Source organism: Hipposideros armiger, unplaced genomic scaffold (genome assembly GCF_001890085.2).
Source record: "Hipposideros armiger isolate ML-2016 unplaced genomic scaffold, ASM189008v1 scaffold_35, whole genome shotgun sequence".
NCBI classification, from domain to species: Eukaryota; Metazoa; Chordata; class Mammalia; order Chiroptera; family Hipposideridae; genus Hipposideros; species Hipposideros armiger.
The window spans coordinates 3745972-3765150 of NW_017731385.1; the positions used below are offsets into that span (position 1 = coordinate 3745972).

Genomic DNA, 19179 nt, shown 5'->3' on the forward strand with positions numbered 1-19179 from the left:
TGCAGATTTTCTTCAGGCTGATTTCATACAGTGGGAAACAGAATAGCTTCTCTGTCCTCACCAGCAGTTTGCACACTGGGAACGTTCAGCTGTAGAGATAAAGCAGAGCCTTCACGCAGAACACCTTTAAGTGCCACGTGTGAACACACATGCCACCCAGAGCTCAGCTTCCCGGTCTCAAAAGTGCAGCGATGCTTTCATAAGGCGGTGGGAACAACATCAGAGACCCAAATGCATACAGAAGTCTTTTATTTAACTTAAACCATGTAGTACTTTTAACTACTAGAAAAAAGCAGAGTAAGAGAAACTAAAGTTGCCTTAGCTTCAGCCATTCAAAATAGACAAAGTTTCTTTTTTCATAATGTAAAGAATCCAGAGTATATCGCAATAACAGGAATAAATTCTTACAACAGAATATACAAAAACATTTGGAAAATTTTTTCATCTACTGATTTTGTTTTTATATAAACAGAGGAATTTTCTTAGGAATAATTTATACACAGAAAGTCATTTGATGTAACAAATTGGCCATGTTATTACCTTTTTTTAATTTTTTTTTACCTTTTTTTAAAAAAATTTTTTTAAACAAGAAAACTCAGAAAATGCATTATTTGCGATGCATCCATTCCATCGCGCCTTCTGGTTTGATTATTTTTTGTTGTTGTCGTTGTTCCAGAGGTAGACAAGCTCTGGCACACCTCACCTCAACCTCACTGGCTTAGAAAGCAGACAGGTGCTTTTGCCGAGCATCTATTCCACCTGTGCATGTGTCTACGCCAACGCCAAACATCCGAATCAAAAGTCAAAAACTGACAATAAATTGTTTCTGGACCTTTCTCCCATGTAGCGCAAAACACCCAGATATTGGGTGTTTCCAATAACGGGGATTTCGTGGAGGTGTGTAGACATGGCCCTTAATTCACTGGGAGCTAGAGGACATGGAGTCAAACTTAAAAATAAAAAAAAAAACCAACAACAATGTGTGTGCGTGTAGTTTTCCTTAAAAACAACTTTTTTGTATTGCAAACACAGATCTCCGGTGTTCTGCCTCAACTAAAAACAGAAAGTGTCTCTCCCTTGTAACAGAGCATTCATCATGACACAAGGCAGGTAAGCCCACACCTCGCGTGCACCAAAATTGCCATCTTTTGTGTGCTAAGTCTCTACGGGGGGTGGGTTGTGACCACCAGGAACTGTGCAGTCAGCCCTTCCACCTCGAGGCACTGCAGAACCGGTAACCACTGACCCAGCAAACCACATGCCCCAGGGTACCCCGTGCCCCGCTGGGTGCCAACACCTCTGCTGCTTCCTGGCCAGTGAGGTTCTTTAGTCTGTTAAAGTCACTACACTCCAAAGGGAAATGACCAGTAAGTGATCCCCTTCCCAACCAGAGGGTTCTGGAAGACCAAGATACTGAAGATACAGAACTACTTCAATCCTCATCATTTCTTTGTTATACACTAGGGCACAAAGCATAGGGGGAAAGAGGGTGGACCATGGCTTGGGTCAGGGAAAAATCCGTTTTTGGCATATTGTAAAGCTAGCTAGTAAACAGGTGTCATAAAAAAAATGGATCACAAACACACATTTGCACACACAGAGGGAAAAAAAAGTGTCTTTAAATTATTTTCGGCGATTATAAACTACAAACATTTTATAAAATTATTCTATGTTCTTACAAAAATGCAATGAAACATTTAATTAGTTCTTGTAAACCAGATCTTCGTCAACTGACTACCCGTAATCTACTGGACTTAAGAGCCCTATTGAAAATGCTAATGTGTGACTAATTAAAACAATGTTTACCAGAAAGATGTGGACACACACAAACGTGGACATACAGATGAGTGATCATATGTTTTTGCAGAAACAAAATAAAACAAAACCCTAAAGTCATACCCCGGAACTGGCTACTGCCGGGCGCGATGCAGTTCGTTCCTTGAATGATTCAACTTAACTCCGCAGTAACAGTTTCCAGAGTAGGATGCTAGGTTTATTTGTCGAAACCAAATGCCCATAGATGACTCTTGAGCCTTGATGTGGTCTGACACCTTCAGAAACCATCAAGTTCAAAACATGGCCCCCACTTCTTCCAAGCCCTGTGCCCTTCTGCTCACAATTCTTCTCTTCACATCATGTCAAGACCCATTACAATGGTTTCCTACTGTCCGACCATCAAGGAGGGTTCATCTGCTTTTTCTCCAAGTGACCCACTAGTCATCTGAATTGGAGGCCAAAAATGAAACCCTCGGGCCTGCCCAAGGTCTGTATCTTCAGCGTCTCTGGCAACAGAGGGGTCAGTCTAAACATCCTTTCTTGTAGTGCTCCTTTGTACCTCTGACTGTGTCACAGTGGAGTAAGGAAGCTTGGCTTTCATCACTGGGTCTTAAAAAGTGCATCTCTGGTCCATATCTCCCAATGCTGCTTAGCCCAGGAAATGAAAAGACAGCCGACAAACACATAAGTAACATGAACAAAATAACAAACCCCAAACCTTAAATGCATTGCTGGGATTGCTGGAATGGGCCAAGGTGTAGCATGGATGGAGATCACTGTCAACTGGAAGGTGCTGATGTTCTGGAAAGGAGTTGCCTTGACACCGTCCAGCCACCCTGGGAGGACCTGACAGTGACAGCTGAAGACCTCGGACCCAGCATCCTAGCCTTCTCTCCCGTCTGCACTAGTGTGAGCTTGCCGCCACGACAGCGGCCCGTATCACATACAGCCACCTGCCCACAGAGGAGGGCCGCTTAGAAAGAGGCTTCGGTGGGACAGACTGGCCTAGAATTTGGCATCATACTTGGCTCGTCCATCTGTTATCCCAGCCAACATACCACCTCGTGCCAAGCATTTTCCTTCGGGTGCTTCTGCCATAACCACTCTTCTATTTCGCCAAGCCACTTTTCCTACCATTGAAATGTCGTTCGGAGTCATGAAGTCATGAGAAACAGGCTGGAAGGCGAGGCCAGTGTTGGCCACGAACCCGGTCTTCCATCTTCCAAGGAGGAAGCTCCTTCCAGCTGCGTGTCAAACGTCATGACCTCCCGTGAAGGAGACCTGGGTGGTCTGGGTCTCACCCAGGGGAAGTTCAACCACGTCTCCCACAGCACACCAGCTCCTGCTGCCTCGGGGAGGGCTGGGTGTGATAATGTCTGAACACTCACATCGATTCAACGATGTGCCTCAGTGGTTCATGTCACTTCAAGCAGCGGGAGCCGCTGCCAGAGGAGGTTGCATGGAAAACGCCACAACTCAGCTTGATTCAATTATTCGAAGCATACAAAAAGAGAAGGAGATCAAGAAGCAGCGGGGGGGAAATCAGCATAAAAATCAGGCTAGAACTGTTGGATGGATGATGCCTGGGTGTAGTCAAGGTGGGAGGCTTGGTCCAGTAAAGTGACTGCACCATCACGCAAGCCAATTTTCTCTTTGATTTAAGTGTTTCTGAAGCATTGGGTATGATGGGCACTGCACTGTTAGTGTTGGCTTTCTACCTAAAGGAAAACCACCTACATAACACAACAACAAAATGACACCGACAACTCAGACAGTTTAAACAAAACCCTTATGACCAGCTGAAGGAAGAGATCCAGTTGTGGAAACCGGTAAGTATGTGCAAAAGAGAGAGGGGAGGCCGCTATTCCCAGGGGTCACCTAGTGTGGAAGAAGAAAGCCCTGATCAAACAGCATTTCTCAATGACCTTGAGGCCCCAGGGGACATGGGAGAGGAGAGGCGTGTTCTTACAGGACAGGGTGCTCCTGAGCCGAGCGGCAGGACTGGGACTTTCAAAGGAGCCGCCCACACTTGGGGAAAGGCCCCACCACGGCTCCCAGATCGTCACCAGTGCCTGTGAGAGCAGCTGCTGGAATCGGGGAACGCACTGCCCACCCCTGTGAGCAGCAGGACGACAGGACCGGGACACAGCCCTGTGCGAGGTGTGCCGCCGCAGGAGGAGGCTTGGCGCTGACCACTGCCCCTTCCAGCCCGAAGGTTTGGTACATCTTTGTTTTCCCCTGGGGGAGGAGGAAGTGAGGGTGAAGCTAAGAGAACAGGCGGGAGAGGGAGAAGGGACGTTTCTCTGCGGTACATTCTAGAAGGGGTTGGCCGGGAGGTCAGGAGGCCTGGCGGACCGAGCTCGCAGGGCGCCCAGGCAGCCGTCCCACCAAATGGAAGCAGCGCAGCGACAACAGGTCCCCGCCTGGCACAGGCCTGGTCCAGGGCAGCAAGGGGAGCACCCCCCACCCCCGGAGCAAAGCCCAGCACGGAGCCTTTCCAGGTGGGGTTCTAACAGAGACCACCCGCCCCCTTGGCGCTTCTTGTTCCCAAAACCTGGAAACTGCTCTTCCAATGAGGGACTCTGTTTGTTATTCAATCTGCACAAAGCAGTTGGTTTCAGACAACCAGAAGGGGACAGCCAAGTGTCCCCCCCACACACACTGAGTGCTGTCCTCACCTCCCCCCCCGCCCCCAGCAGAGGGCAGGGGGCACTGGTCAGAGAGGAGGAACCTCCTGACACCTTACAACCACTTAGGGAAAGAGGAAAAGAACAAAAGCAATGTAAAATGAAACGTCTCAGAAAAAGGCAAGCTGTTTGAAACGAGTGGAGAGGTGAGAAAGCGTTGCTTTGCCCCTGGAACACAGCCTGGCCTGTCCCTGCGTCACCTGGTGTGTGTGGCCTGTGGTGTGGATGAGGTTACCAGTATCAACGGCATATTGTCAGGTGCTGAGGAAGGTGAGATGTACACTTTTTTGTATATACACATATAAAAATTAAGAGTGAGGTAGATAAATGCTTGGGGAAAAGAAAAAGAAAAAACTGTCCTGTCTTACACGCACACACATACACACAAACCCTTTTCTCAGTATTTCAATTCATAATGGGGCTTCTCTACAGTGATTAAAACTGGAATCAGAAAATAAATTAAAAGCAAACTCCCTACATGTAATTCCTTCTTAATTAACTTTTTTCTTTTTCTCTTTTTTTTTAATGGGAAAATCTATGGGTCAGAGGCTAGAGAAAACGATGGAACTGAAACTAGTGACGAGCAAAAAAAGCACCAACTTTCTCTTGTGTGTTTCGTCTCCAGTCACAACTAGCAATCATCGTGTTGGAGCTTTGTTCTTACTCATAATTTAAACATTTCCATTCCAGAAGCAACTCTTGTGCTGTCATCACTCTGGTGAGAAGTGCTAAAAACTAAACAAAACAAGACCCCCGGGCCCCAAGGACTTGGATTCCTGGCCAAGGAGAAGCGTGGCAGAGCCAGGCCCTGGTTCCCGGGGAGGGAGAGCGTGGGCTCCTGGGCCACTGGGGAGCCTGCACTGCCCCACCGGCTGTCTAGTAGGCTTGCCGCCCACCCTCCCTCCTCCCCAGGAAGCTGCGCCTGCGTCCCGCTGCCTGCCAGCAGCGCCAAGCAGGTCCCTGGGGATTTTCAGTTCTACAGACAGGTAGGTCCATGTGGAGGGTGATGGCAGAAGGCCCGAGGCACCCGCTGGACCACACTCGTCTGCACCCTTGGACTCAGCAGCTGTTTGTCATGGGATGGAAGGATTCACTATCCACTTAAAAAAAAAAAAGTCATCCAAATGCCTAGTGTCTGCAGTTCAAACTGCTGTTGTACCCAAGAATTAAAAAAATAGATCTATGTGTTACAACCAAAACAAAGGCCAGGGGAAGAGAAGGGGAGACATTTCAACCTTGGTGACCAGAAACACTGAACCTTTTTTTTTTTTTTTTCTGACCTGAGTTTGCATGTCTTGCACTGTAACAGACTCAAATGCTGTGTGAGAGCAGGCCGAGGAAAGGGTGGGGCACGGCACACGGACGGCACCTTCGAGGCCTTTCCACCACTTTGCCACTGCCTGCCCGCACCAGCCTCGGGCCCGCAGAGCCTCTGGGTGAGAACAGAACTAATGGGGCCAGGGGAGCAGGGAGGGGAGGATGTATTTATAAAAAGGCATCAAACAGTTCATGGCGAATTATGTTATATCAGTATCAATTACTGGGAGGAGAAGAAGAAAGTCACGCACTCTAGTACAAAGCATAAGAAGTTTCTTGGAGTGAGCAGAGAGGGAAAAAGGTTAGACCTGAAGGTTTTCATAGATTAAATCCACAAAGATAAAGAACAAAAAAAATAGCAGCTTTTTTTTTTCTGTACAGACGTATAGATGAATATCTGAACCGTAAAAAAGTTATAAAAGTGACATTAAAGACGATGTGTATGCAAATGTCTCATGGTCTAACATAGAACTGTAAGACCCATGAAGAAGTCCTAGTAACAGAGAAAATGTCAACAACGCTGAGAATGCTTGAATCCACTTACTGCTTTTCTTCTGACTGTTGTGGTGTTTGAATTTCTTTCCTTGCAAACCTGCATAAACAGCTGGGCTGAGTCCCTGGGAACCCCTTCCCATCTGTGTCCATGGGGGCCGGGAGTGGAGGCTGGGGGTGGGGGGTAGGATACTGGCACGTGGACCGCCTTTACTCAGAGCCTGTCTGCCAGGCTCTCCACAGGGCCTGTTTGCTGCAGAGTTCCTGGGGGCTAGAAGGTGGGGGTGGGGAAGTGGGGCGGGGAGGCCAGTTCAGCTGCTCCCCATCTTCTCTGAGAGGAAGTCCCATCTGTCCGGTTCCCCCACACAATACCCTAGTCAAAAGCAAATGGAGCTGTGTGAGCGTGAGACTTAAAAAGAACACCAGGGGACGATCAGGCGGGAGTGCATGGCCCGCGTGGCTCCTACACGAGTGACCGCCCCACGCCTCTGGAAGCAAGAAAATAAGTGCAGGGTTGTGAAGGATAAAGTTCCGGGGTTTGGCGGAATTTGGCAGCGTTAACCTGGTAACAACCTTGGATGAGTGATGGCGCTTTTTAAAATGTCGTGTGTCCCGAAGAAGGTTAAAGATAACAGTTTTAAAAAATGCCATCTCAACGTGTTTTATAAAGACCTACGGTGACAGGCAGGTGTGCAGAGGGGCGATGTGGGGACATGAGGGAGGGACAGCCATTTCCTCAGGCTGACAAAAAGGGTGTCCCAGCTGGGCATGTGGCAATGCTTTTCCATTATGAAGCAGAAAGAAAGGAGAGGTGAGGGAGAGGGAGAGGGGAAGAGATAGAGAGAGAGAGAAGGGAGGAGAGAGGGAAAGAGAGAGGAGACTCGATTCTCAAGTGTCCTGTTGCTATTAAGTGTTGTAATTAAGGTTCTTAAAGGCCCATGTCAGTTAAGGGTTTGGGTAGGGAAATAAAAAGCTGCTTGCATATTGAAAAAAGGAACATCCCAAGTGTGTTTACTGCAGAGAAGCTGTCCCCGTGGGCAGCATGGCAGCTCTGAAGCTCCACTGAGGTACAGGAGGCTGTGAATGGATTGTTAGAACTCGCTCCCCCCACCCGCCGAGCGTGCACACACGTTACTGTTTTGCAGGGTCCCGGCTCCCAGCATCAGCAGGTGGAAGACTGGGGCAGAGGCAGGGCCCGCTCATTCTTGCGTCCCCCGTTCATGTGCGCGTAAGGCTGTCTGTCGTCGAAGCTGGCCCGGAGGACCAGCACACCGGGGCCCGGGCCGTTCTCAGCCTTGTGTCCTGAGTGTCTTTCAGGCAGCGGCAGGGACGAGGAGGAGGCCGAGGGGTCCAGGGGGACGCTCTCCATGTTCTCGGGCTCCAGGTCCAGCTCCTCCTGCTCAGGCGGTTTGTTCTCCTCACTGTAGTAGAAGGAGACCTCCCGGAACCCGGGCTCCATCTCGTCCTTGATGCTGCCGATTATCTCCAGGAAGGAGGGCCTCATCTTGGGGTTGTACTGCCAGCACATACGCATCAGTTCGAACCTGGGGTGAAGACACACAGTGGGTGGGCCCAACTGGGCAGGGCATAGGCAGCCAAGCGGCCTTCATGCGCCCAGCGGGGGCTGACAGGGTTCCTGCCACACCCCAGCCTCGCTTTCCACCCTAATGGCCTCACTGCACTCACTTTGCCCGGGACCCAGGACGCTCCGTGGTCCAAAACCCAACTCTTATTTCCTGAGGAGGACACATCTCGGTGCCCACAGAGTCCATTATTAGGCGATTGTTTATGGTGACAGTGCTAAGAAATTAAAAACACGCAAACCTGCTTTCTGCATGCAGCATCTCCTACAGCCACTGATTAAACACCCTTTCCAGAGTGAACAGCAGGAAACCTCTGGTTCCTCACCGATAAGGCTGCAGAGAGATCACAGCTTTCCCGACAGTGATCTCTCTTCAGTCCCACCTATGCTATTTCTAAGCTTGCTCCTGGTGGCAGGGGACTGCTGACAGAGAAGCTGTGGGACAGGCAGGATGAGGGGCAGAGCTGTCAGATGGCAGGAGTGCATGTCCCACGTTCGCCAGGTAGCCAAGCTCAGGGACAAGGGGTTGAGGCTGCTTGCTGAGCAGTGGCGGAGCCTGTGACCCAGGCTGTGCTGAGTGGAAGAGACCCCACCAAGCCAGGGACAGGCAGAGAACACGGTGAGAAGCCCCTGCTGTGCCTGGGTCTCACCAGCCATGATGGCACTTGAACTACAAACCTCCATGAGGCCCTCAGAGTCACGTGGGCCACAGGGAGTTGTCCTGGCAATGGGACCGAGGCCCGACCCCTTCCATAACAGGAGGCCACATACAGAAGAAAGGCGGAATGGTGCTGGGGTGTGGCCAGCCACCCCGACCCAGGAAAGGCTTTGACAAGGTTCGGAATGGCAGCGGGACAAGGGGGCGCTTTATTCACCCAGAATGCAGAGAGAGCCAGCTAAGGAGACCTTTGGAGCAGAAAGGGGGTGGCCAAGCACATGACCAGGCTGCCACCAAGTGCACAGGAGGCCATCGTTCTGAGAAGGGACCAGCCAGCAGCCCTTTCTCACGAGCTCGAAACCACCGCCTTCCCTCCCACTTCTGTTCTCGCCAGAAAAGTCTACTCTGTTTTGTTTGAAAACTTCTGGCTAAAGAAATGCTTTTCCACGAAAGCGGCCAAATGGAGGTCCCCACATCTAGGAAGCTCAAAGCACCCCACCCTGGCTTCCAACTACCTGTCAGGTTGACACTTGACCAACAGACCACCTGGCTTAGGTCTGGCCCCAGGAAGAGTTCCAAGGGGACAGGCCCATAGGGCACAGATACAGGCCTGGGGAAAGAAAGCGCCATGCCCACGGGCCAGCTATGGGGAGATGTGGGGAAAAGGTGACAGGTCCAGTCAGATGGAAGAGGCTGTAGCCCGAGGGCAGGTGGGAATTGGGGAGAGGCTTGCTGCCTGCATTGATGCCTGTTTTTATAAATCAAGTTTTACTAGAGCAGAAACACACTTGTGTTTATGTAGTGTCTGTGGCTACTCTCAAGTGAGCTGAGGAGTTGGAACAGAGACCATTTGGCCCTTCATGGGAGAAGCTTGCCACCCCAGCTCTAAGGGAAAAGGATGAGACGAAACATGAAGACTATATCCGCCCCCTCACCCCCCCCCCAGTTTTACATGTGAGCCGCTGTCCTCACTAGCCTGACAAGTAGGTGTCCTGGGGAACGTCCCCACTTTGTAGATGAGGGAGCGCAAGTGTGAAGAGATGGAATCATTTGTCCCACGTCCCCACGCTAGTGAGCGTGGAGCTGGGACGGCCTTCTCTGTGAGACAGTGTGGCTGCACTTGGGACACCTGCCTCAGAAGAAGGGATTTTCCCTCAGACTAAACAAGAGACACATGGACCCGCCAGGAGCCCTCCTTCCCCTGGTTGCCCCCTGATAGTCACAGGTGCTGTGGGGAGTTTGCAGTGATAAGCCAGTACCTCCTCCCCTTCTTCCCATGCCCCCCATCACTTCCTAAGCAAGAGGACCCCTCCCTCCCCAAAATAAAAAGGGGCCATAAATACAAAATCTCCCCATGGCTCAGCTGCGATTTCCTCTCTGGTGACTGACTGATCCCTGAATGGAAACAGAGCCAGGGCCGAAAACGCGTGATGTGCCCTGGCTCTGGGCCCCTGCAGCCCAGGGCTGAGGAGGTGTCACCAGCAGGACAGGGCTGTGAGTGACATCAGCACCAACAAGCCATGTGACCCTGCTTCTAAACCACTCCAGAGTCACAGCCCTTCCAGTGCTGTCCATAAAAGGAAGTCTTTTTTACTCTGTGGGATTCCAGACCTTGTTTACACTATCTCCACAAGAAAACTTTCCAGTCGATTCTAGAAGGATTTATGAGCTGATAAAACTGCTCTTTGGAAAAGCACATTTTTTACAACTAGTCAGCTCTAGTGAGCTGGAGTGGGCCTTCACAGAACCCCCTCTCACTGGGGGGGGGGCGGGCATGTACACTGCCCAGCGCAGGGGATAGGGACCAACCACATGGAGCTGCCACCCTGCATGAAGCAGCTTCACAGACACACGTGTGACCCAGGAGGCTGGGTGGCAGTCAGGCATGTGAGGACAGAGGGACAACTGCACTGTCCACTCCATCCTGCACATAGCGGTGTGTGCGTGCCCCACCCTGCTGTGTGCTGGCAGGTGGTGACCACCCAGTGTCCAAACATGAGCACAGCCTCAGTCCAAGTGATAGATGACCCTCACCGCGGAGACCGGGTCCCAGGAAGGACCAGGAGGGCTTGGGGTGCCCCTCTGCCACCTCCTCCTGGCAGCTCCCAACAGCCAGGGTTGTCCTATGAACCCGCTGCTCAGCCAGGAAGGACAGTGAGGCCTGCCGACCCTTCACCCCATGTACCCGCCTTGGGGCAGAGATTAAACTCGGGAAAGCCCATCACAAGGCTAGCTGGGCAGGAGCGGTCATTCCTGACCCTTCAGATCCTACAAAACCTGCAGCACAGGACTCGGGGCTCTTTCCTCAGTGACAGAAAACGCCATGCAGACACCCACAAAGCAACCCCAGTCTACTGACTCTGCTCCAGACTCGTCTAATGAGTTGAGGGCTCTCTAGGCTAAGAAGTTCAAGTTCTTTCCTGAAGGCTGCAGACTTCCCTGGCAAGGGCTACCATGGAATATGGTGGGCGTTTGACCCACAGACAATGCAGCCCCTGGGCCCGAGGGTTAGCCAGGGCAAACCTCTGCTCTCACCCTGCATTCAGAGCCAGTCCTCCCAGTCACCAGACGTTGTCAAAGCCAGGGCCCCTCCTTACAGCCCCCACTCTGGGATATCAGTGGCCAGCACGTACCCGGAAGGGCTCAGGGCCTTCTGTGGTGTACATATAGAGACCTGGGCATCGAGAAAAGGTTAAGGACGATCATCATCGATTTAAAATGGGATCTACCAGCAAACCACAAGCCAAGTCTGATCTTGTGCCACCTGCTAAGTGAATTCAAACCGAGTCCCAGTGCTGAGACTTCCGGGCCTGGACACGCTGAGCCCTGAACCATGGAGCCTTTCTCTAAAGCCTCTGCTCTCTGTGCTACGAAGGGGGTGCACTTCACCAGCTCATAGGCACCCCCAAACAGCCGAAGTGTCTCCCAGATGCTGAGCTGCAGTCCCCCAGCCACTGAGCACCCCGCTCCCATACTGCCCTGTGGGTGCCCGTCCAGACGGACAAAACCACACAACTCAAGTGGCTGCTGTACCCCACAAAGGCCCAGCCGGGCTTTCTGGCAAGTCCCAAGGGCTCGGTGACGTCCCTCTCCTCTGGGAGAAACAAGAGTCTGTTCTTTTTTCTTGTAACCAAAGAACCCCTCTCCCAGGACGCTCCTTCCTTACCTACGCTCATCAGTAAAGTCACAAGGACAACATAGACACTCCCTCTGAAACCAACGTGCCTCCTTTCATTCTATTCTTTTCTTAGAAGGGGGAACAATTTGCCAAGGGGATTCTGGATGGCAACGCAGCAGACATGCCTCCTGAATTAAACATTTAATATCCAAGAATAAGTGCTCCATGTAAATTTCCTTGTCACTCTACTCTGGGAACAGGAAGCACACTGCCGTTCCCATGGCAGGTGGGCTGCTTCCCAGGCATATTAAATTCATATGAAAACTCCAGTCACCTGGGGGGTTGGATCAACTTTAAGAGTCCCACAAGTTTCTCAGAGACAAACTTTTCCCCAAGTCCAAGAGAAAGCTCAAAAACAAGCTCTCTCTCCTCCCACCACCCCCAAACCACACGGACGAAACTCACACCTGCTTTCTGGGATTGTCTGTCAGCTCGCTAAAGCACCCCCACCCTAGTATTCGCCTCCATTCTGGCACCGCACACACTTTTACGCAGATTCAATGGGCGTCACTCCTCATCCCCCATCGTCTCCACTTCTGTTCCAGAGGACAGTCTTTCTTATCATAGGCTAACAGTACACTGATGACACAGTTCAAAGTGGAGAGCAGTCACCTGTGAAGGGAACTGGGAGCCACTGGGGTACTGCAGCCAGCCTCCAAAACCCCAGTGGCCTCACCTCCTGGTGGTCACGCCCCATGTGGTCTCCCCCATGTCAAATAGGGATGCCCTGTAGCCCCACGTGTCAGGAGACACTGGAAAATACGGAGTGTGACTTCTGAGGACTGCGGGGTCAGCTCAGCTGTAGGATCGTTTACTCTTGGGTAGGGCAGGCAAGCTCGGGGCCTGCGGGCCAAATGTCTGATTTTGCAAGGCCAGTGAGTTAAGAATGGTTTTTATATTTGCAAGTGGTTGAAAAAACATCAAAATAAGAATAATATTTTGTGACATGAAAATTATGTGAAAGTCCAATTTCAGTATCCAAAAATAAAGGTTTGCTGGGGCCCAGCCACAGTCACTCATGTGATATCTAGGGCTGCTTTTGCACTAAGTACCACAATCGCGATTGCATGAGCCCAAAAGCTGAAACTATTTACTCATCTGTCCTTTAAGAGTAAAACTTTGCTGAGCCTGCTCGAGGAGAGGCCAGCTGCATGGCATGAGGACATCTGAGCAGCATCATGAAGACACCTGAGCAGCGTCATGAAGAAACTCAGACCTCAGGTGACACTTCACCTTGATCCCAGCCCCAGTCAACCCTTCAGATGAGAGCAGTCTCCTAGGAGGCCCAGGTCAGAGGCACCAGCTAAGCTGTTCCCACATTCCCAACCCTCAGAAACTCTGTGATCCATGCTAATCGTTGTAAACTGTTAGGTTTTAGGTGATGTTACACTGTGATAAAAACACGAATACAGGTGGGGAAAGAGAGAATTTCTACACCAGGCAGGAAAATGCACTAAAAAATAAAGTCTTCTGGGTCTCTTCCAAGTTTGGGTCCTAAGGTCTGAAGAGGCTGTATTGGGAAGTTTCTTCCTCTTTTTCTTTTTTTAAAAATTTATTTATTTTTAAATTAATTTATTTTCTACCTATAGCTGACACACAATATTGTATTAGTTTCAGGTATATAACGCAGTGATTGGACATTTATATACCTTATAAAGGGATCACCCCGATAAGTCAGTCATGGGGAGTTTCTTGATGAGTTCAGAAAGCCCAGTGTCCCCCTCATGCACTGCCCTGTGAGAAGTGGAGCCCCATCACTGGTGGCCCCACCCTGTGCTCATGTCCAGGACACATGCAGGTTTCCTAGCCCAGACTGTGCTCAGATGATCAAGGGGTCCCCCTGCCCCCCCCACACACACATACACACACGCACACACAAGCATGCATGCACACACACGCACACATAGATGCTGCCTTCCCTATGGCAGTTTCTGGCCCCTCTTTCTTAATACCATGCAAGCTGTTCACGGGACGGAACAGGCTTTGGCTGAACAAACATTCGGAAGCAGCAGTTAAAAAATATCACGCCCAGCTCACATGACCCAAAGCACAGGGGAGGGGCACCCAGTTTCTCCAAGTGCGTCAGAGAAAAACAACACCTTGGCTTATTGATAGGACAATGGTTTCTGCTTCCCAGACTATGGAAATCCGATTCCAAGATGGCCCCCAAGATTTCTGCCTAGGTGTTAGCACCCTATGTGCATGGAGGTTGAGGGGGTGAATATGATGGGATTTCACTCCTTTGTTAGGTTTCTGGTCAGGTGACTCTGACTTAATCAAAAGGGAAATGATCTTGGGTGGATTGGACTGAATCAGGTAAAAAACAGTGAATGCAGCAGAGATTCTCTCGCTGGCCTTGAAGATGTGAGAAGGCCTATGGCGGGGAGGAGTGGAGGGGCAAGGGCTGGGAGCGGCCTCGGCCTCTCGGAGCAAGGACACGGGACCTCAGTCCCACAGCCCCCAGAGCTGAGTCCTGCCAACAGCCCGAAATGGCCCGGATGCTTCCCCTGCACAATACACAAAGGCATCCTGCTCACAGAGCTTTGTGCACAGCAACTAGCTGTGAACTTGGCGTAAGAGGAACCAGTGTCATAGTGTTGCCTTTTTCCCCCTCCTAGATATTGCATGGAGGAGATGAGTAAGGATTGTTTTGGGCAAATATTTCCGAGAAACGTTAGCCTCAGAAACCACAGTACAAACTACAAATCAGAACTAAAGGATCGAGGGAGATGGGGTGGAATTAAGGTAACTTCTGTCACATGACCCTCTTCTAAACCGCTCCTGGCCGTCAGTGCCCACTGGCCTGACAGACTAGCTCTCAGAACCACCCACGTCCTGTGACCCCAGAAATACGTACAGCATGTCGGGGCAGTTGTCCGGCTTGTCCAGAAGGCCACCCTCCATGACGAAGCGCAGCACTTGCTCGTTGGACAGGCCCTGGTACGGCTGCTCGGCCAGCGTGGCGATTTCCCAGAGGACAACCCCAAAGGACCTGCCATGACAGGAGAAATGTGAGATCTTGACAGGATGGCAGAACCATGCTGCCCCCTCCGCTCCAGCATTTCTTCCACCCTGGGCCCCGAAAAACTACCCTCCACGTGTTGGACAGTGAGCCAGGCACTGGGGGGCTAAGTGTGGGACATTTGTCCTCATTCACTACCACTAATGGGTCCTGGAGAGTAAACACAGCCCAGATGGCAGAGCTGGGCACGCTGAAGTGGAGGGAGTTTCAGGCCTCAGACTGTGTACCAGAAAGTTTTATTCGTTGCTTCAGCTCCTTTCCATGGACAACAGGTTCTGTACACACTGATACTAACAGCAGATGTTATACATAAATAGAATCTTAGCCATCAGAGGACTGACCCACCCAAGGCCCTTTTTAACTGCCAGTGACCAAGAAATAGTCTTTATATTGCACAAGAGACCTAGAAAAGCGCAGAGCAGAGGCCGAAGCGTGGTGCTCCGGGCCTGGGCCGAGGGCTGTGTGCTGTATGCATCCTGACATCGGCCTTGCCACACAGGCGGCATGCCACGGACGCTGCAACTCCCACCTTCACGTCTGAAATGTGGTTCGGCACAAGAAATGACAAGCTGGCTCTCTGACTGACTGAGGGCCTGGCCTGAGAAACCCCCTGAAGTGTGGTTCTCTCCCGGGTCCATTTCTGCTCCTGCCCTCCATGTGCTTTCCCTGGCTGTGTCCGTGGCTTTCAAGCGGCCAGTTCTCACTGGATGGCTGCCACGATGACTCTCTCGGCCCTGATGGCTCTGTTTCAAGCGTCCAGTTCCTTGGCTGTCCACAAATGTAACGCGTCTCCAACTCAAATCGGCCCCCAACCCTGTTCTGGCCTCACTCTAGGTGACATCCCATCCCACCTGAGCAGTTGACATGCAGCCACCCTTCCCTCGGCCTCCTTGCAGTCTTGCCACTGCTTCCCAATTCAGGCTCAGGTGTGTCCACAGGTATGGTCAGTGCAGATAATCCCCTCCTGTTGGCACCTCCTTTTGGGCACCACCGTCTTACTCAGTGCAGCCTTACACTCAGCTCACATGAACTTAAAACACAGCGCTAGGTCACGCTCCTGTTCAGAAGCCTTAGAAGTCTGCAAAGCCCGCAGAATTGGCCCCACACCCCTAACACACATCTGAGGCCTTGCTCAATCTCACTTCAGTCTCACCTGCTTGAGGAGGCCCCACTGTCTTCCTTAGGCAAAAAGCACTTTCCACTGCCATGGCCTCCCTGAGCAGGCCCACGGCTAGGCATCTGCTTTGTCCTGCTCCATAGGTGACAATGCATACTTTAGAGTGCCCCACACTCCCTCTGGGAAGGCTTCCGGGATTCCAACCTGTCAGTGTCACTGCCTCTTCTCCACAAGACCTCATCCCTGGAGGACGGGCACTGTGCTTCTAGTTGCCCTGTTTCTGCAGGCACACGCCAGGTCCTCACAAATGCAGGGACCCAGGCCTATCCTCTCCCTGTCACCTCCATCTCTAAACATGGTGTCGAGCACTTTGGTTTGACAGTAGAGAGGTAACCATCTTGGGCAGGCTGATTGCAAAACAGACCTCCTACTTGAGCTCAAGAAGCAATTATGCTTTGCTGGGTCCCATTCAAACACCATTTCCAATTTGCACCTGCCTTCAAAAGGAGATCCAAGGACCTTGAACTGTGACAGGGTCACAAGGTTAAAAAAAAAAAAGAAACCACCATGCTATCGATCACTATTTAAACAGCTCCCCTCTGTGGTCATCCAGACAGCTGAAGTAAACAACTACCATTTCTGTAACACATCAGCAGTGGGATCTCCCAAGAGGACAGCCAAGAAACTAGCCCATGTTCTAGAAGGTAGTGGTGCCAGGGCCTGAGCGTGCCAAGAACCTCGGTTGTATTCCAGAACCTGACGGCCTCTCCACAACATTGCTGAGGAATTGCAATAAACAAACGAGCCAGGGCCCTCTGCGCTCCTCAGCTGGGGAGCTTCCTATCCCAAGAGACATTTAGGATTAAGGGAGACAGTTTGCTTTCCAGGCCATCCCTGGGTCAACAGCCATGCATGACAACTGAAAGGGGACAGGTGACAGTGAGAGCAACAGGAAGACACATCCAGATTCATAAGCTTTGGGTCTAGAGAAAGCAAGGTGTACAAAGGAAGGTCTAACTAGGTGAGGGAGCCATACAAACACGCTGCACGTATCTACTGTGAAAGATAAACTGAGAAAAGGCTGGTGGAGGCTGGGGGAGGAGCAGAGGTACAGTTTGCTGACACATCCGGCTCCTAGCCACACGCTGAGCAGCTCAGCACTGAGACCAGAGGGTCCTGCAAATTCTTTAGGTCCCACAAATGCTCTCTGTCCTCCGCTAGCCCACCTACAACTGGAAGACTTCCACGATGGAGTGTGGCTCACGTAACACTTCGCCAAAGCTGGAAATGGGGTAACAAGGAACAGGAGACAAGAGCAACATCGAGCCCTCGAGGCTGAGTCAGTGAGATCTGTGGAGGCAAGAGGGCTCGGGGCTCGCATTCCAGGAAGAGCCTCTCCTACCAGACATCGGAATGAGTGGTGAAGACGCCATCCTTGAGAGACTCGGGGGACATCCAACGCACGGGTAGCAGGCCTTTCCCTCCTTTCCGGTAATAGTCAGTCTCATAGATGTCTCTCGTCATGCCAAAATCTGTGAGGGGAGAGAGGGCCCGAGAGTTACGCTGAGCAGCTGTCGGGGAGAAGCAAAGGTGCACTGTCACTGCTTGTACGGAGGGTCCTGTACCACATGCACTGGGGCCGGACACCCGTGTTTGCCATTTCACAAGGATGAGGGGCTAGCCACGTGACAAGGGAAGACCCAGAAATCTCTGCTTTTCAATACATTTATAATTTGGTAACTTAAAGACTTAATTCCCTTATTGCATGTAAAATGAGAGGCAATTTAAAAATGGTCACGTTCCGGAGTTTATCAAGCAAATGTGTGTACTGTGTAGACTGAAGGTCATTCATATGTGGTTTTAAAACCGATGAAACACCCAGGAGCATGTTGACTCTTATTTACTGTATAGTACTGCCCCATTGTCACAGGAAAGAAAGTGGTTTTGCCATCTAAGAAGGGGGTAAATAGTGAGACCAATTCACAATAAAAAATAAAAAAAAAGTACACAGAAGGATGCCTAAGAGATGCTATTTACTAGGCCCCTGAAGCTATTACTCAATAATGTTTTTCAACATAATACACCCACTCAGTTTTGAAAATGTCTTCCATTTTCAATGTCTCTAGAAGATGTCACATAATTATGTTTGATGGCAGCCTTGCTTTATAATCCTAAATTATTGCTTCTTTGTCAGAGTTTGATTTCCCACTCAATCATGCAACTTATTCCTACAGGGACTTTTCTGTTCTCTTTCCCATGAAAAAGGGCTGCTCTCCTTTTGGAACTGTGCACTCGTGTCTCTAACTCTGCCACCAAGACGTTAGGCTACAAAGTCAAACAGAGAACCAAGATCCGTGAACGTTCACCAACATAATTTACTTGTCCTACGTGAAGGGCCATCAAATTGCCTCTGGTACAATGACTGGCCAGATTTGTAATCTGAGACACTGGGCATCGGAAAAACAGTTCTGAGCCCCTAGTGAAGAATCAAAATGAAGTGTTAGGGCCTTATCTCAGAATTAATCCAGGGGCATGCACATTGGAGGGTCTGCCTTTACTTGCACGAAAAGGGGGGTGGGGAGGGAAGAAAAGAACCCATAGAAAAAGAACACGAAGTATTTCTTCTAACACAAAGGAAAATTTTCAAGTTTTTGGAAGGAAAATCACAAGCACAAAGAAAATATCACTATCAATATGCCCCACGGTGAAATAGCCAATAGTCCTCAGAGAGTTGACCTTCAAATGGCAAGTGACACAACAAGGGCTCCCACGGTGATTTGAAGCAGGGAAGGAAGTGGCATAGACTGAGCTCCTGCCACATGCCAGGAAGGGTGATGGCAGGACACTGAGGACCACCGGTGTTAACATTCCTGGGGACCCGCCCCACCCACATGGCACATGCTCAGTACTGTGTCCTGCACCAATCCCGCCCACCAGCTCACAGATCTGTTACAGCATCGTCCCATTTCAGAGGTGAAGAAACTGGGGCTCCCAGACCTGGAGGCACTTGCCCCATGTCCCTCACCTGTTAGTGGCAGAACTGAGGTTGAAGCTCAGGCCTGGGGAAGGGGGGCTGGTTGGCATCTCTGTGGGAACAATCTGAGCCCCCACTGAGAAATGGGGGGAAGGGAAAAGGAGTGGGGCACACAAAGGAAGCCCAGACAGTGGTCACCACAGAGGCTCTTGCCTGGGAACCCTGGGGCAGGGCAGCCTTTCAGACTTCAAGGGGCACCAAACATGTGGGTGTCTCCAAGGGCCAAACCCAGGGACACTCTGGTGGCTTCTGAATGAGTAACTCTGATGGCTGAGGGATGTCTGCTCTGTGACATGGCTCCGTTCATCACCTCTAG

General features: G+C 50.8%; 1 protein-coding gene across 1 annotated transcript in view; it reads right to left on the reverse strand.

Annotated features, from left to right (window-relative positions):
* Positions 1-232: 232 nt before the first annotated feature.
* The window catches only part of IGF1R (insulin like growth factor 1 receptor), a 301350-nt gene continuing 282403 nt past the window's right edge, over positions 233-19179 (reverse strand). The window contains exons 19-21 of the mRNA XM_019637853.1: positions 17232-17361; positions 14548-14682; positions 233-7816 (exon numbers count right to left, since the gene is read on the reverse strand). Of these exons, the coding sequence (XP_019493398.1) occupies positions 7435-7816; positions 14548-14682; positions 17232-17361 (647 nt within the window). The 3' untranslated portion in view covers positions 233-7434. The remainder of the gene's footprint in view (positions 7817-14547; positions 14683-17231; positions 17362-19179) is intronic.